The sequence below is a fragment of the Medicago truncatula genome, chromosome 6 (genome assembly GCF_003473485.1).
Source record: "Medicago truncatula cultivar Jemalong A17 chromosome 6, MtrunA17r5.0-ANR, whole genome shotgun sequence".
In the NCBI taxonomy this organism is placed as follows: Eukaryota; Viridiplantae; Streptophyta; class Magnoliopsida; order Fabales; family Fabaceae; genus Medicago; species Medicago truncatula.
Window position 1 is genome coordinate 6,003,475 of NC_053047.1, and position 27,427 is coordinate 6,030,901.

The window sequence follows — 27,427 nt, forward strand, 5'->3', positions numbered from 1 at the left end:
TTTTCTTTTCATTTTCAACATTATTGAATTATTTCTATGTACGTGTAAAACCAATTATTCGATAATTTAACTCTTATACCCCTTTCCAAAAATAAAACTCTTATACCGTTTCATATTTTTTTCTTCAAAAATAAAATTATTTAGCAACATTCTTTTTTTTTTAAGAAATCAAAATGGAATTATATAACACACCAAACATTAGTTCTCAAGCACAAGGTGTGCCTAGGAAACCACTAAAAGTTACAAGAGTTTAAAGACTACAACAACCAGAGATAACACTAGTTAGCCAAGCCTAAACAAGCAAAAGGGTCTGACCACCATCTCTGCATACCATAAACAAACACAACATTTTTAGCTTTCAGCCACCCCAAAGATAACAATTTAACCTTATCTAACAATTGATGGACAAGATTAACGGAATTATTGAAAAGACGGTTGTTACGTTCACTCCACAAAACCCAAGAATACAAAAGTCAAATAAGCTGTAAGAACGATCTTTTTGCTTTACCAACACCTGCCAAATGAGTAAAGTGCACCAGATGATCTGTAATGATAATAGGGTACACTCCTAAAATACCAATCCAATCACGCACAACATTCTATATGGGCAAAACTTATTTTTAACTGTAAAAAAAATACAATTACTCAGACAACTTTAAATAAAATAATAGAGTAAGTGAGGCAAGTACCTCCAATTACATGATCGTGCATTCGTGTCTGATTACATCACTACATAAAGAGATATAGTCTTTAACAAAGACTCAGTCTCTTTTCAAGTACTTTTGATTTTGAAAGTTAAGTACTTTGAAAATAAATCTCTTGATTTCTTTGAAAAATTAACGAGTAAATAGGCAAAAAAACCCCTGAAATTGTAGCTTTCGTCAAAAACCTCCCTGATTTTTAGGAAACTTCAAAAAGCCCCCTGAAATTGACAAACGTTAGTCAATCACCCCCCTCCATTTGTTTTGGCTGTTAAATGACTTTTTTTTTTTTTTTGCTTTCTTCATCTTCTTCCTTCCACTTTTTTCATCATCTTCATGAATATTTATAAAAAATCCAGAAAAAAAATTAAGAAACAACAACCATTAACATCATCATCATCTCATTACTAGCTTCTCTTGTTTGTTGCTCATTATTGTTATCCAAAAGGGTCGTAGCAGAAAGATCAAGAGACAATTGATGATGATGATCATTGTTGTTGATAATCTCATCGCTGCTCCAAAAAGGAAATCCATTTGAATGAGGGTTCAAAAGTGATTGATTCTGAAGAGGAGACATGAGTGATGATGGAACAATATGAGAATGAGAAGAAACATTGATGTTGATGTTGGTGTTCATGCTATTCATCATAACCCTTGTTCTTTTTCCAACAAGTCCACGATCTTTTCTGTTATTCATTTTGTTGTTGATGAATTCCAAAGGGTTGTTGTTGATTAATTCAAGAAGGTAACAAACAAGAGAGAGAGAGAGAGAATCATTAGAAAGTGTGTGATGTTGATGATGATGTTGTTGTTAATGGTTGTTGTTTCTTAAAATTTTTCTGGATTTTTTTATGAATGTTGATGAAGATGATGAAAAAAGTGGAAGGAAGAAGATGAAGAAAGCAAAAAGAAATTAAAAAATAGTCATTTAACAGCCAAAACAAACGGAGAGGGATAATTGACTAACGTTTGATAATTTCAGGGGAGTTTTTGAAGTTTCTTAAAAATCAGGAAAGTTTTTGACGAAAGTTATAATTTCAAGGGGGTTTTTGCCTATTCCCTTGAAAATATATAAAAACAAATAAAAATGAAAATATTAAAAGATGTCGTTAATGTATATCTAATGTGGAGTCGTTGTATAGATAAAAGTGGAATTAGCGTTTTTCTTTCTTATTTCTACATAAAGAGATAAAGTCTTTGTATAGATAAATATGGAATTATTGTTTTTCTTTCCTATTTTAATTGTGAAATCCGTTTATTTTATATAAAGATATTTTTCTTTAGGAAAATGTTAACTATGTCTTAAAATACTAGTTAAGAAGTAAATATAGTATGTATTGTATTGTAAATTGTGTTCTAATCCCTTAAAAGTTAATAAAGTGTCTTTTTCAATTTTTTTTTTCTTAACCCATTTTCTTTAATAGGTTGAACTTCATATCGGGTAAATGACTCCAAATTAAACATGCTTTAACCACGTTCTTTAACATTACTAGCATTATTTATTTTTACATCTGTTTATATATTTACAAGGTTCATTTTCCAAAGCAATCAAAAGATTCATTTTCAAAAGTACTTAATTTTCAAAATCAATAATATTCTCACCCTGCTCCACTTTTCAGTCCCAATTCATATTTTGATGCATCTTTTTGGCACCATTATGGTCCCACCAATACAAATTGCATCTTTTAAAGCATGCATGCACTACCACACTTTTCTCATCCACACAATCAAAAAAAACATGATCATAGAAAACCACTTCTTGTGAATCCAATCCAACATGTTCGCCATAGTCATAGGTGGTTGTTATTATTATTATGTCACATTGAAACAATTCAACAACATTAGTACTATTGTGTTCTGTTCCCCCACGTTCTTCTCTTCTCTCTCTCCAACACCATAACCATCAATTTCCCATAATGTCTCTAACCATTAAGTTACAATTAGTTTCTCATCTTAACATCAATCACAACAATAACCATGCAAACAAATTAATCAAAATCAAAAACAACACTTTTGGTAACACTTTAAACTTTCTTCCAAAACCCACTTTTGGTAACAATTCATTAACTGTTACTAAAAAGTCTAATAATAAAGTTAAGAGAAGAATGCAAGGAAATTTCATGATCAAAAGCTCTTTGATAGAACCAGATGGGGGTGTATTAGTAGATCTTATGGTGCCTGAAAATGAAAGAGAGTCCAAGGTACTTGAAGCTAAGTCACTTCCTAATGTGAAACTAACAAAAGTTGATTATGAATGGGTGCATGTAATTGGTGAAGGTTGGGCTAGTCCTTTGAAAGGTTTCATGAGGGAAAATGAATATCTTCAAAGTTTGCATTTTAATTCACTTAGGTTGAATGATGGTTCTTTTGTTAATATGTCACTTCCTATTGTTTTGTCTATTGATGATGAGACTAAAGAGAGAATTGGATCTTCTTCTAATGTTGGGTTGATTGGACCTGATGGGGATATTGTTGGTATTCTTAGAAGGTTAGTATAGTCTTCTTCTGGCATTAGTTTTGTGGTTAATTGGTGTTTTCTGATTGATTAATTGTTCAATTGTTATTATCATAATTTTAAGGGTAATTGGTATTTCCTAGTTGATTAATTTTTCCATTTTTATTATCATGGTTTAACCTCAGTTAGAAGGTGATAAAAGGCTGAGTGCATGTTTAGATTGGCGGTAAGTTAGATGAAATCATGGTGATATCGTCGTAATTTTGTTGAAGCTTAAACTGTAGCTTTTGACAAAATCAGGGTGGGACACCATGATTTTGCCAAACTTATCGTCAATCCAAACATACACTGAATTGAAGAGAATGTGAGCGTTTTGATGAACTATAGTAACTCATCATATATTACATGATTTATTTTTTCACACATCTCGCATGTTTGTTTACATGCCTACGATTTTCAATCTTATATGTTGCTTTAACTTGAACTTATTAAATCAGTGTGTTTTAAATTAGATTTTGCAATGTTTTAGAAATTGAACCGGACATCAAACTGACGAGACCTATGAGTCATAGTTAATGTCTTTAAACTATTCAAATTTCAAGCTGGGATGAAATCGCAGTTGAATCACCCAAATAACCGAACCGGAGGCAATCTCAGTTCATGGTTTAACTGGTTGAACTGTCCATATTTTAGCACGTTCAATTTTTGAATTACAATGGTTATGACTATTTAAGTAAACTCCTGTCATGGTGTCTCTGAGTTTTCATTTTTCATTAACCAATGAACATTAATTTAACTTCTTTGCAGCATTGAAATCTACAAGCATAACAAAGAAGAAAGAATAGCTAGAACCTGGGGAACAACTGCTCCAGGATTGCCTTATGTTGAGGAGGTCATTGCTCCAGCTGGAAATTGGCTTATTGGAGGAGATTTGGAAGTGCTAAAACCTATCAAATACAATGATGGTCTTGATAACTACAGGCTATCTCCCAAGCAACTTCGGGAAGAATTTGATAGGCGTAAAGCTGATGCAGTTTTCGCCTTTCAGTTAAGAAATCCTGTGCATAACGGTCATGCCTTGTTAATGAACGATACTCGTCAACGTCTACTAGACATGGGTTACAAAAATCCGATTTTATTGCTTCATCCTCTTGGAGGTTTCACAAAGGTTGACGATGTTCCCTTAGATGTCAGGATGGAGCAACATAGCAAGGTAATTTCCATCATTTTTTCTCATATGGCGTCGAGTAAGAATCAATTTTGTTTAATATCGGTGCTATAGAGTAGCGGTTTTTGAACACATCGCTATTGCTCTGTGATACTCTATTTAGTTCAAACTGTTGTCAAATAGCAGCTTTAGCGGCGTTGTAGAACTGTTGCGTAGCAGAATTTGAATAAACGCGCTATTTTCCGCGATCCGCGATTGACAACACTGGTTAAGATAATGTGCATGTGCCTATAACAATCAGTGCTATAAAAATTGACCTTGGAAGTGGTTTAACTGCTATTTAATTTCAGCTATCCATTCATTTGTAATTCTTTTATCCAGTGAGCTTTAACCAGTGTTTCAAAAACTGAATCTAACCAGATAGTTCGACCGGTTGAATTGTGACCAAGAACTGTCTACTGATTATTTGAGAAGTTTGATTGTGGTTTCGACCCGGTATAAAGCACTTGAACCATGACCTAGAGATCTTGCTTGTTTGGTGTACGATTCGTTTTTTAAAACATTGGTCTTATCGCTAATTGTAAAGTACTTTTTCTTGTTCATAGGTTCTAGAAGATGGAGTTCTTGATCCTGAGACGACCATAGTTTCTATATTTCCATCACCTATGCATTATGCAGGTCCAACTGAAGTTCAATGGCATGCGAAGGCACGGATAAATGCCGGCGCCAACTTCTATATTGTTGGTCGCGATCCCGCTGGTATGGGTCATCCAACTGAGAAACGGGACTTGTACGACCCTGATCATGGAAAAAAGGTGCTTAGCATGGCTCCTGGTCTCGAGAAGCTTAACATTTTGCCATTCAGGGTAAGTAGTATTGCTTTTGCACATGAATTTAGGTTCCTCCTCTCTGAAATATGTTCTTTCAATATTTTCTTTAGTCAAAACCGTATAAACAGATCCAATTCAAACTGCACTTAAACTGATCCGATTTCTTGAAGAAAGAAATCCGAGCCGAATCACATTCTGTTATAGTCTTTGGATAGGATGTGTTTCTGGCTTAGAATTGATCAAAACTGAACTGCAAACACCTCTATTCTTCATAATGATGCCCATTTTTCTTTTGTACAAAGTTTCATTGAAGTTAATACTTTATCATTCAAAAAAACTTCTTAATGATATACACATCATGTCTCTTAATGTTTGTTTCATTTTAATGATTTACCTTGTGTGCCATTTTATATTACAGGTGGCAGCTTATGACACTAAGGTAAACAAGATGGCATTTTTCGACCCTAGCCGTGCTAAAGATTTCCTCTTTATATCTGGAACCAAGGTATATATTATCAATTGTTCTCTAATATGTTTCAGAACCAATCAACCAAAAATCTAAATTTCGTCATGAATATTATCACATAAATATATAGTCTGTGTTAGGTTTACAATGATAGATCTTAAAAATAACTTCAACAAGCATATCACAGCTATAACTTCAACAAAAGTAACTTGTATCATATATTAATATGTTGGAACTGGGAACTATAAAAATACATATAAAGTTTTTATGCGTTTATCTTAAAAATTATATGAGGATTAATTCAAAAGTATACGAAATGAAAATTATGTAAAAGACACTGGTTCCTGTTTATGTAACTTATTTTCTTGTTAGAGATATAACCTAAGAAGCACAAACACACCTCTCCAAAGTGTCGTGTTGGCGTGTCATACACATTTCGGACACCGTCACTTCTTGGACACACCTTGAAAACATGTCAGACACCTCTTAAATAATTCCAATCTAAAAAAACGGGTTCCGTTCGGCACCTGTTAGACATGTCTTGAACATGCACCAAGAAACTGGGCCGACACTTGGTCAGGGCCCTTAAGATCGAATTTCATTATATAACTTTTTTACTAGATGTAACATCAAGTTGTTTTCTTTTGTGATTTATTTTTTCAGATGAGGTCTTATGCAAAAAGTGGAGAGAATCCACCAGATGGATTTATGTGCCCAAGTGGATGGAAAGTTCTTGTCAATTATTATGAAAGTTTGCAGACAGAAGAAGCATCACAACAGCCTGTGTTATCTTCTTAGACATAACTACAGCTACTGCTAGAAGTTTTTGCATTAATTGATTCTAGAACAAGAGTGTTAAGAGTAAAACTTAGGGAGTGCCAATTTTTATGCATGGTCTTCCAACATCATGAGCAAGAATTCAGCAATGCGCAAGCATATTTGAAATTTTTGTAACATACTGAATTATGTTTCATTTCCTAATGAGTTTAGGCCTTGTTTGGACATACAGTTTAAGTAAGCACTTGTAGCATAAACGTTTATTACATACTAGTGCTTATGTATTAGCTAATTCTACAACAAAAGATAACATAAAGTCAACCTATTCTCATATTAGTTATAAACTGTTTCCATAAGTTATCTTGAAGAACCTATGGAAATAATCTCAAAACAGCTTATGCACCTGTCATAAGTTGTTTCCATAATTTCTATTAGATAGTATCACTAGTTTTATGTAAATAAACTGAAAACAGTTTATCATCATGCCATAAGTTGTTTTTATAAATTTGTGGTCAATAAGTTCATGTTGGGAGTGACAATGGTTTAAATGTCAAGGATCCCTAAAAGACTTTGACACAAGATTTTTACCTAAAACCTTAGGTATTGGGTATATCGGTCATCACTAGTTTGGTCCATACTAGGGCCACACTCCTGTTTCCTATCAAGTCTAACCAGGGTTTTGATACCATTTGTTGGGGGATCAAAAGTGGCAATGGACTAATTGTTCACGATCCTCAAGACATTGTGTATATGGGTCACCTCTCTTATATATTTAATATTTTACATAGTTATAGGTGACGCGAGACTTAACCACTCATACTTGAACCTCAACAATCTCCCCTACAAGTGTTAGACTCCACCTCCTATAACAAGATTCAATACAAGATCTAACTTCCACTCCTCCACTATTGTTACTCCCAACGCTCCCCAGACTCTCGAAAGGTTAAAAAAATCAATGATTAAAGAATCTACTATGTAGTATATGGCATATTATTGGAGATGAAATTCTCTACCCACTATGAGTTTCTATGAACCACCAATTTAATACAAGGACAAGAAAAATTCAGCATAGCCTTGATGCTGATGGCTGTATTTTGACAATGTAGATATATGGTCTATGAAATGGCCTTAAGAATGCACTAAAAAGTGGGGACAACTACAAAGACAGAATAGTGAAATGCTACCCAAAAAGGAATATATTGAATGACCAATTTACAAGGCATCATTCAATGGACCACACGAGCATTTGTGGTGTGTTTGGGACAGAATTTTAATGAGGAAGAGTAATATTTTGCTTTCAAATGTTTTTACTTTGATAATTAGCATAAAATGTTGAAAAGTTGAATCACTTTTTTCATTTTAAAATTAAGAATTTTGAAATTATACTAATGTTGTCAATACTCTTTCTTCAAATATCTATTAATAGACTTCTAACCGATGTGATTTTCTCACTTTGATTATTCCATAGGAAGTAATTTTTTATTTTTTTTTGGGTAAAATTGCATGAAGGGTCTTTTATTTTAATGTTTGTGGTATTGTAGTCCTTTATGTTTTTTTTCTTGTCAAATTAATTTTTTATCTTTAAAAATATTCTCCTCACAAAAGATATGTTAAAAATAAGGTTACTCACAATTTTGAGTGTACCAGTACTCTTGTTTCACAAAATATATAAATTAAAGATCACTTTAATGAAATAAAAAGGTATTTGTTAATATTTATATTTTAGAAAACATCATTTATTAAGAAAAACCATCATTTCATTGTTTATAAGGATCATATTACAAAATTTACATTTTGTCATAAAAAATAATCAATATTCATTGTTATGAGTAATAAAAATTCTTAAAAATTATATTTTATTTCGTCGAAGCTTTTGGTATATAAAATTTAATTATTTTAGTTGTCAATGATAGAAAATAATTATTTTTCTTCAAAAAAACAGCTTATTTATTATTAATTTTACGACTTGGTGTACCGATACATTCAAATTTATTGGGTGTACCATAGAATTTGCCTAAAAATAATCCGATCAGATGAAGTGTCATTTCTCATCCATTTCTATAACAAATTTGTGTATGTGAATGTTAAATAAACTAGTACGAAGGGTATGTTATTTAAAAAAAAATTACTAATAAAAATTTATTAGACTGTTTGACAGAACGTATGAAAACAACTTATTATGGTTTTCATAAGTTTTTTTCAACTTATTTTTATATGTTCTCCAATATAGTTTATAAAAACAACATGTAGAATATTAAAAAACAATTGAACTTTATTTTATCTTTTGTTATGAAAATAACTTATGCAAGATTATATATAAGCGCTTATCGTGATAAGTGTTTGTTCTATAAATTTTTTATCCAAACATACTTAAAGAATGTTCCGCCGCTCAATACAAATTTAAGTATTGAGTTGTCAATGAGGAGACCATAATTCTAGTTCTAGATAAAAATTATAAAATATCATGTTAATTTTAATGTTATTTTGATGAACTGGAAATTTGAACAATTATTTTGATCAACCTAAAATGTAATTTTCCTTAATAAGAAAAAAAATTTAAAAAGTAAAATAAAATGTAATTTTATTTTGTGAATGACTGTCTTACTAACAAACATAGATGACAAATATGGTTCCATCCAACATGTTAAATTTTTTAAGGGTTTGTCTAACATGTGCAACATTGCACATGGTAAGACATCTAAAAGTAGTAACTTTTCATTGAAAAACAACACTTATTTTTTAAAAAGTTATATATTTAATATGAAATGCACAAGTTCCAAGTCAAAGTTACCACTTTAAACTTTTTAACATGTGCAAATTTGCACATGATAGAAAAATCCTATTTGTATTGATCCGATTTATCTATATGCATGTTGTAAGTTCAACTATCGTGTGGTAATTATCATGTGTGAACGAACACAACATGAAGATGAGATTTGCTAGGTGTCTATAGTGTGACTGGCAAAATGTTTCAATTTTCGTGAGCATTGTGTGTATATTACAGAGAGATAGAGATAGATGATTTAAATATCGATTGTGTTTTTAGAAAGAATGAAAACTTTAATAACTAATTATACACATTTATAAAAAATAAAAAACAATTATACACTAACACTCCTTCAAAGAAAATAAAAATTATACATTGACACAAATATCAAACTGTCATCGATATGAATATCTTTTATTTTTTCTTTACAATGGTGGAAAAGATTTCTAAATTTATCTCAATCTCTCTTTATTTATTTTCTCTTTCATCTTTTTCCTCCATATTTTTACACACTATTCTACTTTATGTTTTCTATTTTAGCATAAAGTCACCCCAAAGTAGAGACCTAACATTAGGGAATCATAATCTTTTTTTTTTGAGAAATCAAAATGAAATATAATATAAACGACAGGCAATCTTCACGGCACAAGGTGTACCATTGAAGACCGCCCAAAAGTTACAAACAAGTTCAGATAGAACAAACAAAAATCAACTAATGCCCACACAAAGGAACGGGGCCTGACACCAATCATGAAAACAATAAGGAAATACAGTAAATTTAGCCTTAAACCACCAAAACGAGAGAAGTTTAATGGCCTCCAACATTTGATAATGAGAACGTTCTTGATCGCGAAAAATCCTGTCATTCCTTTCTTTCCATATCTCCCATACAGTTGCAAACCAAATCAAATGCATAAGAGAGCATCTTAATTTTCCGTAACCTGAAGAAGTGCCAAACTGATAAAAATGATCCACAATGTTACCCGGATCCGCAGAATAAACACCAAGCCAATTCCGAATAAGCTGCCAAATATGACCAAAAAGAGTACAAGATAAAAACAAATGAGTCTCGGACTCCTATTGACCGTAACCACCAATACATAGTTGAGCCTCAGAAGGAATAATGCCTCAACGAAACAGATTTGTTTTAGAAGGCAATCTATGCCGAAAAAGACGCCAAGCAAATACCGACACCTTCACCGGAACATCCTTTCTCCATAAGAGAGCCGTTGGAACAGTATTAGTGGGAGGCGTCCTATCAATGATCGTACAATATTAGGGAATCATAATCTAAAATCTAGTTATATAGAAATACTTTTTTTGAAGGAAGATATATAAAAATACTTTTGTTCATATATATCTTATGGTATCAACAATAATATGTATATCATCGTGTCTTATGGTATCAACAATATGTATATTCCTTTTAAAAAAAAAATGTATATTATTGTTCTTTAAAAGAAATGTATATTATTTTTATCGTCGATTTTTCGGTGAATAGGTACCGTTTGGCCAGGTTTTTTTTTGGTCTAAAAGTTACTTTAAAACAAAGTTAAAATAAAGCTCTTTAAGGAAAAAGTTAAAGCTGTTTGGTTTCTTTATTTTTTTTTAGATCTAAAGTTATTTTTAAGTTAAAAGTTGTTTGGCAAAATATTGTACAAAACTTTAAATTTATTATTTTTTTGGTGGTGTCCGGGGTTCGAACCCACGACCTTGCATATATTTATACATTGTCTATATCAACTGAGCTAAACTAGAGAATAGTTTGTTTTTTCTTTTCCAATTATATTGTATAACAAATTTTGTTATAAGAATATCATATTTTTGGTGTCATTTAAAAAGATAAGAATTTATATTATATGATATTATATTTGTTACATTGTTGGTGTCATTGAAAAAGATATGTTTAATTTTTTCAATAAGAAAAAGATATGCATAGTTTGTTACAATATAAATGTGTAAAATATAATTTTTTTAGGCATCTATACTAGTACTTTTAATTAAAATCAAAATTTTATAAAAATAATAATTGTACGCATTACGCAACACTGAAAAAATTATATGCATTAGCGTAACAAAAAAAACAGACATAAAGACATAAAATATTACTCTAAACGCTAATGTGTGTGTATATTTGTGAGGTTGAAGAAAGAGAATAAAAATATTTGGTGTCATTCAATGACATCATGAATAAAAATATTTGTGAGGTTGTGATAATTAAACGATATTAAAATTAAATATATAAGTGATAAAAGATAATAAAATTCCTTAAAAAATAGATAATAAAATTAAATTGATCCTCCTTTAAAAAAAATTATATGGACCGGTTAAAAAAAATGGAAGAAAAAAACAAATTGAAATAACATTCAACAACTTTTGGTTAAAGTTCATTCCATTCAATTTTATGCATTCTAAAAAAGTACTTTTTTTCGAAGGTACTTTATTGATATTGTGTTTGGCCTAGCTTCTCCTTAAAATTGTAAAAAAACTGAAAAAAAGCCGAGCCAAACGGTACCTAAGAATGAGAATCAAACAATTTCTATGGCTTTTTTTGGTTACACAACAATTTCTATGGCTGTTATAGAACATGTGAGATTTATTATCATATATAGAAATTTAAATAAAACAGTAGTAAAATATTAGTCGTATTCTTTTGTTAATTTAATTTTTTTTCTTCTCATACTTAACATTTCATTTAACAAACATTTTGTCAAAAACAAATCTAACAAACATAAAACTAATCTCCAATTTATAAATTATTTTTTATAAAATAACTAAATATCTGTTTGATTATTATTTGAGTTTGTGAGGATAATTACCCAAGAAATCTCACACGCTTTTTTCCTTTCTATCAACAAAATATCACACTGTTTATCGCACCATTTATGTCATGTAGTAAGAAATAAATACAAAAGGGATAACGATGAACAACTAATATCAAACCTTTATTTTAAAAAAATTGATAATATTAGACCTTCATCATTTTCAATCTAAATATCATTTTATTTGTATTTTAAATTTCTATTATTTTGGTATTTAAAAACATTCTTTTATTATCGAGAGAAACCGGTTCTTCATAATACAACAAGAACGACAACAACAACACAACCCGACATTAAATTTTTTTGGTATTAATTACAAGCCACATATTCTATGCAATATCCTACGACCTTTGTTAGATTAATGATCCTGAGAGACATTAAATCTCTGTGTTAATTTTTTAGTGGCAGCGTTAAATAAATAATTTGTATTTTGTTGGATAGAACCTTCTCACCAACATCAATGTCATTTACGGCAACAACGTCTTTTTCTATTAATTGTAGAGGGCAACAAAGTGATTTTTTAACAATGAGTGCTTCAATTTTGTATCCAAGACTTAATTGCATCTATCTTTGATGCAAGTAGGAGCAAAGATCACCCACCACTAACTACAATGCCCTTTTCAACCACGGTCTTTATTTGTAATCAACTCCACCAAACACACTATTGTAATCTTTGTATTCAATTTCATCTTTTTATAATGTAATATTCCATATTTTTGTCTTATTACGTGGTTATTAACTTTATGATATAAAAAAAAAATTATTTAACAAGCTTTTAAAATTTGTAAAATAAATTTCACCTGATCTACGATTTAACATGGGACTTTCTTTTCTACTTATATTCACCATTAACAATAATTTCTTAAAAGATATATAAAGGAAATTGTAAAAATAAACTAATATAATAAATAGTACTTTTAAAGTTGATTATTTCCTAGAGGGCGAAGAATCCATTTCCGCATTTTTAATTGAGTTAACGGTGAAAATTGTAAACTCCAAAAATATTTTAAATTACAATTCAATAAAATCTACTTTTTGTTGTGTCCCCCTTCGTGCAAAAAAAAAAAGCACATCATTAATTCCTATTACATTTTTTATACCTACAACATTATATTAATGTAAGGGTCAATTTTCAATTCCACATGAGATCATCTAAACTTAGTAAAATGCCATAAAATAATAAAAAAAAAATACTCATCAACTAAAAAAAGAATTAGAAATGCCCATCATAATAAATTACACAAAAACTATTTTGTAAAAGTTTATGCATGAAGTAGTGCATGATTTGCAAAACAGACATAACCAATTGAAAAATGAACCACTCAATGGTTCCTGCAAGGCCCTCCACCTAATGGCACTAGCCCAAATAAATTTTGGACCAGTTAATGACTCTATAAGGCTCGTCGCCTAGTTACATACTCCAAATAATAACTAGACCACTCAAGGTCCCTGCAAAGTCTGTCACTTAGTGACAAAAGCCAAAATGTATCATGCCATATTATGCAAATCAATTTCATCGTTAAAACAAAAAATAAAGCCATAACTCATCTACCTCTAACATTTTATAAATCATAAAACTTTTTTTTTATATGCTTATGGACTTCCCAAATCTAATAACCAGATTCATCACAACAATCAACTTGGGATTCAATCTCAACAAGAAGTCATACATATAAAGTATATAGTACCAGTTTAATAGAATTTTTTGAGGGAAAACTAATTCAACCGACAAATAGAAGTGTTCAATATCATTTATGAGATGGAAGGAAACAACAAAATTCATTTTAATAAAATATTTTTATGAGTTTAGTTCAGTTGATAAAAGAAAATGTATAATACGTGAAAGAGTTGGGGTTTGAACCACAAACATGCCACTTATTCAACTTAAAAGCTAAATTTCTAACTGCTAAACTACCTTATTGCATTTGGTCGGGTTTCAATGGTTTAACTTTTTGTTTTGGCAATAATGAATAATGCTTTGATTATTTAATCAAGTTACAAAGACGAATGATGATTGATTTAACAAGTTTACTAAAATATTGTCAAGTAGTAAAATTTATAAAAGTTTGTATCTACAACGATTGTGAAATTCCTACTCAACTATTAACTACTACATGACCTAACCTAAGAAACTTGATGCTCATGATAACTAAACATAAACAACTGTCTATGTAAAGAAATGCATGAATAAAGAATCACCATGTAATGAATCCTCGTCTTTAAGATTTTTCTAGTCGTTCCTATCCCTCCAAATCCTAATTTCATTGTGTTTTGATCATTAGAGAATGTGTTTCCAATGTGGCAAGGATTTTCAATTAATAGGTGTGCGTTTCCAATATTTTGGAAACAGTCTTTGCAAGACACGTATATCCTTGTGCATCATATTTTCTGAAGGATGAGTGTCCAATTCCTTCCATGTAAGTACTGTATATGAGATTGTTTACCGTAGAAGTGATGCATGGTCATGAGAGCTATATATATATATATAGGGTGGGAATATTTTGACTCCAAGAGTAAGTGTAATATCTTACTCCAAATCTTGACCTTTGATTCCAATTTTGGTTAATAGCTTAGATTAATTAATATGGTAGGCTTTAATTTCATTTTCTACTGTAGTCAACACTTATCACCACAAAATAACAAAACAATAAATGTCTTATAATTGATTGATTTTTTTTTTCTTCTTCCATTTTCTTTCTCAAATAACATCATCAACAAAAAGTAACTACAATGGAGATGATTATTTAAATTTTTCGTTATTTGTATAAGAAAATACAGAAATTTATTTATTTTTTATGCAATTATTGTAAATGAATTAGATATAAGAAAACACCAGGGTTTCTTCCTCTATCGTTTTTTTTTTCGTGGCAGATTAGTACAAATATGGGTTTTATAAAAAATATAAGAAAAGATCAGAATTATAAAAAAGAAACAAAAAAAAAAATATGTCGTATAAAAAATAGTAACGGGGAAGAATAAATATATGCAATTTTTTTAATGTAAAAATAAGTAAAGTGAGAAGAAAAAAATCAATGGGTGAAAAAAAAATCTTTTAGCGTAAAAAAAATATATTTATACATATATTTATTCTTCCCCCGTTGGTGTACAAAAAGATTGCATATATTTGTAATGGGTTAAAAAAAAATATTTATTTAATGGAAATATTTTTTTTTTAGGCTAAAAGATTTTTTTCACCCATTGATTTTTTTCTTCTCCCTTTACTTATTTTTACGTTAAAAAAATTGCATATATTTATTCTTTCCCGTTACTATTTTTTTATATGACATATTTTTGTTTGGTTTCTTCATTATAATTCTGATCTTTTCTTATATTTTTTATTAAACACATATTTGTACTAATCTGTCACGGAAAAAAAAAAAGACGATAGAGGAAGTAACCCTGGTCTTTTCTTATATCTAATTCATTTACAATAATTGCATAAAAAATAAATAAATTTCTGTATTTTCTTATATAAATAACGACAAATTTAAATAATCATCTCCATTGTAGTTAGTTTTTGTTGATGATGTTATTTGAGAAAGAAAATGGAAGAAGAAAAAAAATCAATCAATTAAAAGACATTTATTGTTTTGTTATTTTGTGGTTGTAAGTGTTGACTATAGTAGAAAATGAAATTAAAGCCTATCATATCAATTAATTTAAATCATTAACCATAATTGGAATCAAAGGTTAAGATTTGGAGTAAGATATTACACTTACTCTTGGAGTCAAAATATCTCCACCCGTATATATATATATATATATATATATATATATATATATATATATATATAGGATGATTAGTTATAATAAACTCAGTTGTGTTGCAGTATGAGATAATTGGAGATGATGATGTGGTGATAGTTGAAAACCTTTAGAAGGATGAAGATGATAAGAAAGTTACTGATGATAAGAAGGTTGTAGATGGAGTAAAAGTTGAATGATTAGGGTAGCACAAACCTAGGTGATGATTTGTTCAAATGTATACCATTAGAAAATCGAACACATTATATATATATATATATAGGGTGTACCAAGAGAAAGGAGTTTTATTGTGAGATATGAGAGGCTTAAATCCTAATCATTGGACTAATCTTTACAGTGATATTTAATTTTAAAAATTGCAGCTGATTTTTTCATCCTCTTCTTTCTTTCAAACCTCACTTTCAGATCGTGGGCAGAGGATATAATGTTGCATCAACTCTAGTTTTTAACAAAAAAAAAAAAAAAAAACACTTTTAAAGTCAAAGCACACAAAAGAGAGGTTGGGATTATACCATTAATCTTTTCACTATAAATTAAATCAATTCAGTGAATCATCAAACAACTAGAGAGCTATGAGAAATATGAAGATTTGAGAAAGAAAGGGTAGTTGGATGCCATGGTGAAATGATTTTAGAGGGGTAATTTTGACGCAACTGGTAAAGTTGTTGTCATGTGATTGGAAGGTCACGGTTTCAAATCCTAGAAACAGCCTCTTGTGTAAAAAACATGGTAAGACTGCGTACAATACACCAATAATGATGGGACCTCTTCCCGGACCCCGCATACCGGGTTGCCCTTTAATCAAATTGGTTTCTTAAATCTATATCAACCATCTATGAAATAATTATCTTGAGAAATCTCCTAATTTAATTTTTATGGATACACAACCCACTTTGTAAGGAGTTGTGATGCAAGGAAGGGAAGAACTGGAAATACAGAGGAGAACTGGAAATGAGAGAAGCCAGGGAGTCGGGGACAAATGATTCAATGAGGAGAGACCACATGTTTTCAAATTTTATCTCAACCATTAATAATAATCCAATGATTAAATCTGCAAAGATACAAATGCATTTTTTATGTTTGTATTGGTGTATTCGGATTATATAATCTGAAAATATCTAAAACTTGCTTCAAATTAAACTCAAAGGTGATCAATAGAATTTTAGAGGGCACACAAGAAAGACCGAGGGTGGGAAAATAATTTTCATTAAAAAACTTGAGATCAAATTTGTTGGGGTGGCTAGAAAATATTTCAATTTAGGTGATGTGTAGAATTATAGATCATATAGATGATTTGTCGATTGTGATACCGACATCATGAACTTTGCATGTTTAAAAATTGGTTCTTTCAAAAAAAAAAATTGGTTGTTTCTCCGGAAGAAAATAACTTAATTATCAATTAAACGGTGACCCAATCACCAGTTGTCACTTAATACTCATTGAGACATACAATTTGTTTTTTGTTGTTGTTTTGAGAGACGCCGAGATAGAAATCTAGTTTATTTTTTGACCAAGATGAAAAATCTAGTTGTGTATTTAAACTTGTGTGCTCTATCTTTGTGAGCTTAGCTCAGTTGTAGAGATAATATATATAATATATGTAATGTTTGGGATCATCCCGACCAAAAAAAAAAACTTGTGTGCTTTTATGAGATCAATAAAACATGTAATGAATTTCTTATGACTATCATATAACATGTGTGTTTAAACCTAGTTATGTATAGAAATTTGTGTGTTCTTGTGGGATCAATGAAGTATGTATTTGTTAGGACAATCACATATCATATGTCTTTTTATTTTTATTTTTTATCAGGTAGCTTAACGGCTAGAATTCACCTTATAAGATGAATAAGTGGATGTCCGGGGTTCGAATCCCGACCCCTGCATATAATAATGCATTATCCTACCAACTGAGTTATGCTTACGGGACCATATCATATGTCTTCTTTTATCATATATTTGTGATCGATATAATGCAAATACAAATGAACTAAATGTTAGTATTCTCATACCAATTTTAATTTTTTTTTTCTTCTCATACGAATATTTTCACTCAACATACATATAAGTTATCCATATTCTAACTATGTTGTTCGTATAGTAGTTTTTTAATAAAATATCACACTCGATTGTTTATCATTTAAGTGTGTCTTAAAAAAAAAAATGTACTTGACAATTTTGACTTATATTCGTACCATTGATGTACACTAATAAGAAATAAGTAAAAAGGGATAACTATGAATATCTATTTTGGACTTTGATCAATTTTCAATCTAAAAAACTTTTTTCTTTTCTGTCAAGAAAAGCTTTTTATTTTATTTCAAACTTATATTATTAACGTCTCGAGTTTCCTTTTTTACGTTTAAACCCAATTCTGAAAAAAAGGAGACAAATATATCATTTCAATTCTCTTCTCATGTTTGAAAAAATTGCAAATTTTTCAGTTCCGAAGCACCTTCACTTTTCTAATTTCCACGAATTTCCCCTCTCACTTTTCACCAAGGACCTGTTTCGGAGTTTTGAGGGGAGGGGAGGGAAGAGTTTGTATAAAATGAAGGAATAAGTGGAAAATATGGGGAGCTATTAGAGTAGAGGGCTTTGGGGTTTAGTTTCTTGATAATACAAAACCCCCTAATATGGTGAACTAAAAAAAATTGTATTGGAAGAGGTTTTGGGAGGTTTGAGTCAGTTTTTCAAATCCAATCTATATTGTTATAATATTTTCAAAGTTAAAAATACATTAATCATAAGTATTTATTTATCATTCTATACAAAACCATTCTTCCAAAAAAATTAAAAGATTTATCTAATTTCCCCCCTCTAATCTCATCCTCCAAAACCCTCCACCTTCCCCTCCAAACTCTCAAACAGAGTTTAAAAGAAAATAAAATTCCCTCTCATTTTTCCAATTTCCCCGTACCACAAACCAAACATTTCAATTTACCCCTTATTAACTAATTGGTGATAAATTTATTGGAAAGAGAAAGTGTGTGTAAAAAATATGAATATATTCGTGGATTAAAATGAGAGTATAATAGAAAGAAAAAGTGCAAACATACACTTTGCTATTTTTGTGTTAATATTCTAAAACGACACTTAAAAAGGAACGGAGAAAATATATATGTACTCAATAAAGCGTACTCATTTCCATATAAATTTCTTTTTATTATCAACAATTAGATATTTGTTATTTTCACATGTAGGATTCACACCAGTTTGAATTGCCTATCAGATTATTAATAGTTAGTTAGGTAGTAGAATAGCACATGGTGATCAATGTTGAGATTGTCTTCAAATTTGTGGTTTGGAAGAATAGGGAAATCGTGACACGATTGCGGCATTGTGACACGATTTCGAGGTGCGAGAGCTAGGGTTGCAGGGGTGCAAATCGTGGCACGATTTGGGAAAATCGTGACACGATCCAGAAACTTGCTCGTTAAGTATCCTTGATAAGGACCGGTCGTTCCTTGGGACGGACGCAAATCGTGACACGATTGGGAAAATCGTGACACGATTGGAACAGAGGAAGACTAGTACTTAAGTGTTCTTGTGCAGATTTGAAGAGAGAGGTTGGAAGAGAGAGACTTGGGAAATCAAAGGGGAAGCTCTAGGGTTTAGGGTTCTTTGATTAGAGTATCTCTTGGGTTGAAAACATGGGAAACACCTTGTAGAGAGAATCATTGAGTGTCTTGGTGAGATTGGGAAAGGGGTAGAAATTAGGGTTTGTTCATAGTGAACTTGTCAAGCTAATTTCTTGTAACCTCTTGTATCCCTTTTGTAAAGAACTCATTTGATAGTGGATTGGAGAGTACAATCTCTCCTCCAGAGTATGTCAAGTTTGGACCGAACTGGGTGAACAATCTCTTTGTGTTTATTGTTTTCTTCTTCCCTCCATTTTATCTTGTGATTGTTGCTTTGTGTTTCACACTTGGTTCCTAGATTAGATCTAGGTGGTGTTTTGTTGTTTCTTGCTTGCACAATACACCTTGTTAGGTGGTTACCCCTCTCCGTCGCTCCACACATCATTATTCTTTGTATTGGTGTGGTTCGATCCAGTCTTGGAGATCCGGGGATTCACAACAATCAATAACATCTTAATTTCATATTCTTGATTACTAACTTGACTCATATGAAAAAGAAAGCGAGAATATATTCACATACATTATGAAATCGTAGAATAGAGAAACTTAAAGACTTTAAATGATACTTGCAGAGAATCCAGCCGATAAATAAAAGAGAAAGCCCCGTAAAAAAAAAAAAAAAAAAAAAAGACAGAGAAAGAAGACGTATAAAAAGACATTCATTCTAGCTATTATACACGATTTTCTTCACTATCTCCCAAACCTAAAAATAGAGAAAAGCTCAATTAGCAAATCCTATATGAGATAAAAAAGTTTACTGCAACTAAACTACGTATAAAAAAGAACGTAGCTTGGGTTGTTTGAGTAAGTTAGGAAAGCCTTTTAATTGTTCATTTGTTGCAAAGGTTGTTTTTTTTTTTTAAATTGATTTATCTTTTAAATTGTATAAGCGCCGATTTCATTTCTTCACTGTAGTGTATCAACCCATGTGTGCTTTTCCTTTTCAATCTCAAACATCTTTGCTTTTAGAATTATGTAAAACATATATATAAATTTGAAGAACAACATAAGAAATGACATAAAAATATCCAAAGTCTAACATAGTACTTTAACAAAGGAATTGTGCATTTCACCTAGAACAAATACCCAGCTTTGTGTTAACAAAGGAAAAGTGCAATGGATATAATCAATATCATGTGCAAAACATACCAACTTTCATTTAGTGTTAAATATTGTTTTCATTTTCTAAATTTTACAACAAAAAGAAAATAATGTCAAAGAGAATATGAACAAAATCACACATATTAAATGCAGATAAATAGGATGTTCTAAGTTCGAATCCACGCTCCACAATATATCAAACGTCTTTGCAAACTTTTACAATCTAAGTTGTACTTTAATGACAAAACTCTAACAATTTAAAAACATATTTGTTTTAAACTTCTTATGTTAATTTTCAATCCATGTTAATTTTGAAAATATGGATAATCTCTTTGATTTAACCACTGTTGATTATCAGTTAATATTTTACATATAAGAAATCCTAAAAAATTGAAAACAAGGAACTAAATTTTATTAATTAAGGTTTAGTTAAATCAAGAGTAGATTTTTTGGCAGCAGCTCACTTGACAGAAATTTGGAACAAGGAAGTGCCCTTGAAAATTAGTCTCTTTGCTTGACGTCTGTTGCGTGATAGATTGCCAACAACGGATAATCTAATTAAAAGACACATTTTACTTCCAAATGCTCAATTTTGCGTGGGTGGATGCGGTATGATGGAGGATGCTAAACACTTATTCATCTCTTGTGATTTTTTTTGGTAAACTTTGGTATGATATTTCTCACTGGCTTAGTTACCACATAGTATTTCCTGAACATGTGTCGGACCATTTATATCAATTTGGCACCTTAGGAGGCTTCTCAAGAAACAATCGCTCCGTTTTTGATCGTATATGGTTATCTTGTGTTTGGGTGATTTGGCTTGAAAGGAATGCTCGGGTTTTTCACCAAACAGAAGCTTCGATTAATCAATTGCTAGATAAAGTTAAGCTTCAATCTTATTAGTGGCTGAAAGCGAATCGTCCTAGTTTTGTTTTCTCCTACCATACATGGTGGTTAAATCATTTACCTTGCTTGGGAATTATTATGCAACAGGGTAGCTTTCTTTTATGGTTCTGTTTTGTTGTTCCCCGTTTGTTTTTGGTTGTAATTGATACTATTTCAACTGGGATTTTGGCACTCCTTGTGCTGAAATCTTCAGATTTTCAGTAATATATTCCATTTTAGCTTCTTCTTTGGTTTAGTTAAATAAATGAACTATGAATTACCATAATCCTAAAAAATTTGATAGGAAGTTCATTTCCTTGGGGAGTATGCAACAAACCATCTTTATCCCTGCAAATTCTACTTTTTCCATTTCCATGCAAACAATACAGTTGCAGTGTGATGGTCACTTAAAACAAAAAAGACAACATCAGTAGTAGTTAGGTTTTGGGTATCCTATGCCATTGGTACAAGGGAGAGACACCAGCAATAAAAAGGGATACTTCCTTCATTCTTCAACTATCCAGAAAATTTTATTGCAAGGGTTTAGAAATGAAGAGAAAAGACCATGAATACTATTTTTCCACCATCTTTATTCTTAGCCAATATTGTTACACAAACACATTTTATTGAACACCATAGATGTAGGATTTAAAACATCACTTCTTAACCCAACAAAATCCATCGTGGAGGTTTCCTCTCACTCCCACTTTTCTCTTTCACTTCTATAGACCAAGCATTTGTTTTTAGCTTTTGGTCTCAATTGAGACTTTTTTTTTTGTTATTACTATTTGTTGGTAACATTCTTTATAGCTTTTTAATTTTAGTTAATTTCGATTTGAAATTTCCCTGAATGGTATTAAGTAAAAAAAGAATTTGAATGATAAATCTTATTAATTAACCGTAAGCTTAATATTTACTCATTATTTCATGTTTGAACCACCTCCAATTCCTTTTAACTTTTAACTCAAACTAATTGATCGACCTAGCCTTCAATTTAATGAAATAAATGAACTAAATTGATTAATTAAGGTTCGGTTAAATCTAAAGTACTATTAGAGTTCGAACATTGGCCTTAACAATTCTTAACTATATTTATCCCCTAAAAAAATCCTTAACTATTTACTTAAGTTTTGGGCTCACCACATTTTTTTATTTGATTTTTTTGTTGTATATGAATATATTTGGACTTAACCTATTCATATCTATTAAATATCACTGCCAAAAAAATCTATTAAATCTAATTTAAGTAAATTAAATATTTTACCATATTGTTAATCTGCCAAATATTATTTTAAAGATGATTAATCACATGTGACATCTAAATTTTGAGTTCTTGGGACACATGTTGTAACTGATAAAACAGAATTCGTTCTGAAAGTAACTATCATCGGTTCAAGAAATATTCCACTTAAAAATCGGATCAAATTCTTCTAAATAATTCGTTATAGATTGCAATGCTAACCAACCATTATGGTCAACTTCAATCTAAATGATACTATCAATTGGATTCGTAAAAACCTCAAAGTAAAACACGTTGGCTATAAACTTGATGAGCTAGTTCAGAGAAGTGTTGTTCCAACTTTTGTTGAGTTTTTGAATGGTCAAGGCAGTAAACTTTTTTATATATTTTTTTATCTCAAATACACCTATTAGCTCTTATTTTTGTTGATTAATAATGGGTCATGTTAAACAATGCCATTGGAACTAATTAAACAATTAAAAATAGAAAGAAAAAACAAAGCTAACATTAAAAACAACATTTTTTCATGTTTTAAAAAGAATAATACACAATTTTTAAGAAAATATTTCCTTTTATAACTGTTTCATATAGGTCATATAGGTAAATCAATTAATGAGCTAACAAATTGATTGGGAGTACTGAGTTGAAGTCTTAGGTGAAATGGTGTTTAGTCAAATTTACACAAAGTTTAAGCGCAACCCGTTAGTTTATCTCATATTTTTGTATTTTAAATTTTCTATACAACCTCACCACATTTAATTGAGTTTTTTTTTTTTTTTTTTTTTTTTGTATATTGAGAATATTATTTTTTAGAAACATATATTGAAAACATCTTGAATTAAGTTATTCAATTTATTCTATTTAATCGATATCTTGATAATACAATGTGAAAAGTAAAGAATGTTCAGCAATTGCATGCAATTCAACTGGCATGTGGATGTGAAACATTTGATTGAATTAAAATGTGCAAAATTGCTATTGAGGCTTGGAGTTGCAAGAGTTCTATATTCAATAAGGATTCATTGTTTAACAATATTATAAATTTGACCGACTTAATCGTGCAGTACGACAAGGCTTGTGAGATATAACACAACATCGTTGGTGTTGTCATAGGAAAAATACTGGATATCAAGAATGATTTTATAAAAAAGATTTAAGAATGACATGGCACAATAATCACCTTTAGATTTCAGTCTCATTTATTAATCTTTTATAAAAAAAAAAATACATAACACCCACCACCCCATGATTTCCGGCCAGGCTGGGATTTTATTGGTTAACATTAATTTCAAGACTATTTCTTGATAAAATTTAAGGGTGATTATTCTGTCATGTCATTCTTAAAATTTTATTGATGAAATCTTTCTTGATATATAGCATTGCTCGTTGTCATAGATATTATCGAGGAATTATCAATTATCTTCTGCCATCAGATTGACAACCGTTGATGTTTTGATCGATATATGTTGAAAAAGAAAACATGATTGTAAGATTCGGTTGAAACATAATTATTAATTACAAAATACTTTAAAGGGTGTAAACCTCTCGCATTTGTTTCAACTAAATTACTAATTTAGTTACAATAAATACGAGAGAGTTATATCTTGTAAAGTTATTTGTAAATGATGAATCTCGTTATGTTTTAACTAAACTTTTTATCATTTCATCTTTCCAAACATCCATCAAAATATCTAGTGCCAATTTGGTTGCTTAATTTATTTCCTCAATAATATCTAGGTGTGTGTTCACATGGGAAAGGTTAATCCTTTCCCACTATGGGAAAGTTGGATTCAATGATTAGATTAAGTGAAGAACATATTCTTAACATGTTCTCTCAAGACTAGATTTTTCTTCACACTATCTTCCAACAATTTAAAAATTATGAAAATTAATTTTTAGAAATTAAAAAAATATAAAAAAAAATTTTAAATTCTGTAATTCATTTATTGAATGTTAGAATTTTATTTTTTTGAAAAAAAAATTATTTTAATAAAAATAAAATTTTGGACACTAAGATAAGTTTTTATTTTTCTAAAAAGAATATATTTTTTAATTTCATAATAAAATAAGATATTCTGAAAAATAAAATAAAAATCCTAAAAAAATATTTTGAAATTAAAGTTTTTTATTTTTCTAAGAAAATAAAATTCTGGATTTTCTTTTTCATTTTTCAAAAAATAAATTCTAACATTCAATAAATGAATTACAGAATTTTAAAAAAAATTATCTGAAATTTTTTCGATTTTTTTAATTTCTGAAAATTAATTTTCAGAATTTTTAAATTGTTGGAAGATAGTGTGAAGAAAAATCTAGTGTTGAGAGAGCATGTTAAGAATATGTTCTTCACTTAATCTAATCATTGAATCTAACTTTCTCATGGTGAGAAAAAATTAACCTTTTCCATATGAAATGCCACCTAATATCTATGTCGTCAACAACAACAATTTGAGGTATCTTCCGTCGGCCTTGGCCTTGTCTTATAACAACATTTTCAATATTTACCTATATAACATGGTTGAACTTTAAATCCTTGCTTAGTACACCCTCCAATCACTATTATAAGTAAAAATTGATATTTTAGATTCATTTAATAAATAATGTATGTGGTCTTTAATATAGACTACATACATCATTTATTGGATGAACCTAAAATATTAAAATTTGCTTATAATAATGAACAGAGGGTGTATATGGCACAATGGCTCAAAGCCTCATTCACACTTTTACATATTTTAATTCAATCAAATGCTTCAAGTCCCACGTGTTAAAATGTCATCCATCGCCTCTAAACTTTAACCTCGTACATGTAAGGGTTTGACCCTTTGTAATTGATGAATGCAATGAAATATAACACAAATAGTGAAATAACTTTGTATTGAGTTCAGTGAATTCAGAGAAATTGATGGAATACAATGCAAAATTGACAACTTAAGAAAATTGTAGAAAGATAGAAGAAGACTTAGTCCTAAAACTAAATCATTACTCTATTAGATACTACTATCAAACAGAGAGGAGATACTTTCATCATTTTTTTTTTCATACTCATCTTTCTAATTATTGCTCCCTTTTATAGAAGGTTAAGAGGATATTTTTTTGTGAGAATTACCCCTTAATTGTTGGATCAAGTTACACATGTCTCTTTTCTTTAACCAATTGTTGAGTACACTTTAATAATTGGACTTTGCTTATATTTAGACCATAACAATACACTTTTAGAGTCGGTCTCTAAGCACCCTCCTCGAAAGTTACCATGACATTTGGTCCTTTTGGTGTTTTTATCATTATACCATGTGATTGGTGCAATGCTTGAGAGGAACTTGTTGTATCCATGTCATATTTAGAGTAAGAGGATTACAAAGGTTATCACCAATGTGGTTGAATTGGTCACGTTAAAGATCACTTATAGTCAATATATGCGAACACCAGCACATTTTAAAAAAAAAGATTTTAAAGACTTCTTACAATTCTGATGACCATCGGCCATATGTGCAAGAGTTTTGAAGGGTTCTTAGGATTAAAATTTTGACTTGTTAATTTTTCATTGATTTTTGCACTGTTCATATGTATCTTGGCTTGTTCTTGGCTTTCTTAATCACTAATATTGATCTCATATAAGAATATATTATATATTCAAGAATGTCCCAACACATGGTGATTCTAATTGTACTATATTTATTTTATCATTTGAATGAAGTAAAATTCCCTGTTAAAAATTAATTAAAGAACGGCCAGATTCGTTAGATTAAAAAAAGGAAGGAATAAGGAGAAAAAATAGAGAACTTCAATCACACTTAATTTATTTTAGAAAAACATGTTATACAGTCTGCAATTTAAAAAAGAAAAGTAAATCCTCTTTTCCCTTTCCCTCCGAAACCCTCAAATTCAAACACACCTTAAGGTTTTGGTTGGGAAACGGTGCAACATCCAACTCAGAGAAAAAAAATCAAGTATAAATGTATAATGTTCGTGTATTTTACAACGAAAACAAGTGCAATTTTACAATTTTGCACAAGATTAATCATTTGATTGTAACCTTTTGAGTACTTATTTATAATATTCATTAGTTGATACAAGGAATGGATTTCCTCCTGTAAAAATCTTTCCACCATTGATTGTCTTCTCTCTCTTATTTTTAACATTTAAAATTTCCACATGTATTAATTTTTAACTGATAAGATTTTACTGAACTCTCATGTAACTGAAGAGGTTTTAGAGATCACTGATGCATCGATCATTTACTCATAAGAAAGAGTATTTTGGAGGTAGATGGTCGTGAAACTTAACTTGTCTTGGTCTTGGTTTATTTGTAAAGATGGTAGAATAAGAATAGATTGGTAGAGTAGTCCATTGTTATACCTTCAAAGTGTTTGACATTATCTCTTTGTAATGGATATTGAATACCCCTTACACCGACTTTAATAATTTTTCCATAGACATATTTTTTGGCGAATTTCATTATTATACTTTCTTTAAAAGAGATTTGGGAATGGTGGATTTTATTGATAATAGTAGCACTAATGATCGATCAAACTCTAACCACTAGCTGATAATTTATTTTGTCCAATCAATTAGATTTTATTTTTTTTTAAAAATGATAGATAATAATAATCTACTTGTATAAAAATATCAAATAGAACTGAGGTGCGTTTGTAAAATTAATTTTAATCAAGATTATTATACAAAAATCACCAATATTTTAAAAATATCAAATAGAACTTAGGTAGTGTTTGATAGTACTAGGATATTTGGATATAAAAGTGACTTGAACAAGAAATTTGATTGAGAAAATTATATTTTGAATCAAAAACT

The 27,427-nt window shown here is 30.0% G+C and overlaps 1 protein-coding gene across 1 annotated transcript; it reads left to right on the forward strand.

Moving 5' to 3' along the window:
• Positions 1-2,403: 2,403 nt before the first annotated feature.
• On the forward strand, positions 2,404-6,621 carry LOC25495488 (ATP sulfurylase 2). The gene is made up of 5 exons (XM_013595711.3): positions 2,404-3,189; positions 3,964-4,369; positions 4,930-5,190; positions 5,573-5,659; positions 6,284-6,621. Exons 1-5 carry the CDS (start codon positions 2,618-2,620, stop codon positions 6,416-6,418), a joined length of 1,461 nt encoding a protein of 486 aa, XP_013451165.1. The 5' UTR covers positions 2,404-2,617; the 3' UTR covers positions 6,419-6,621.
• The last annotated feature ends 20,806 nt before the right edge of the window (positions 6,622-27,427 follow it).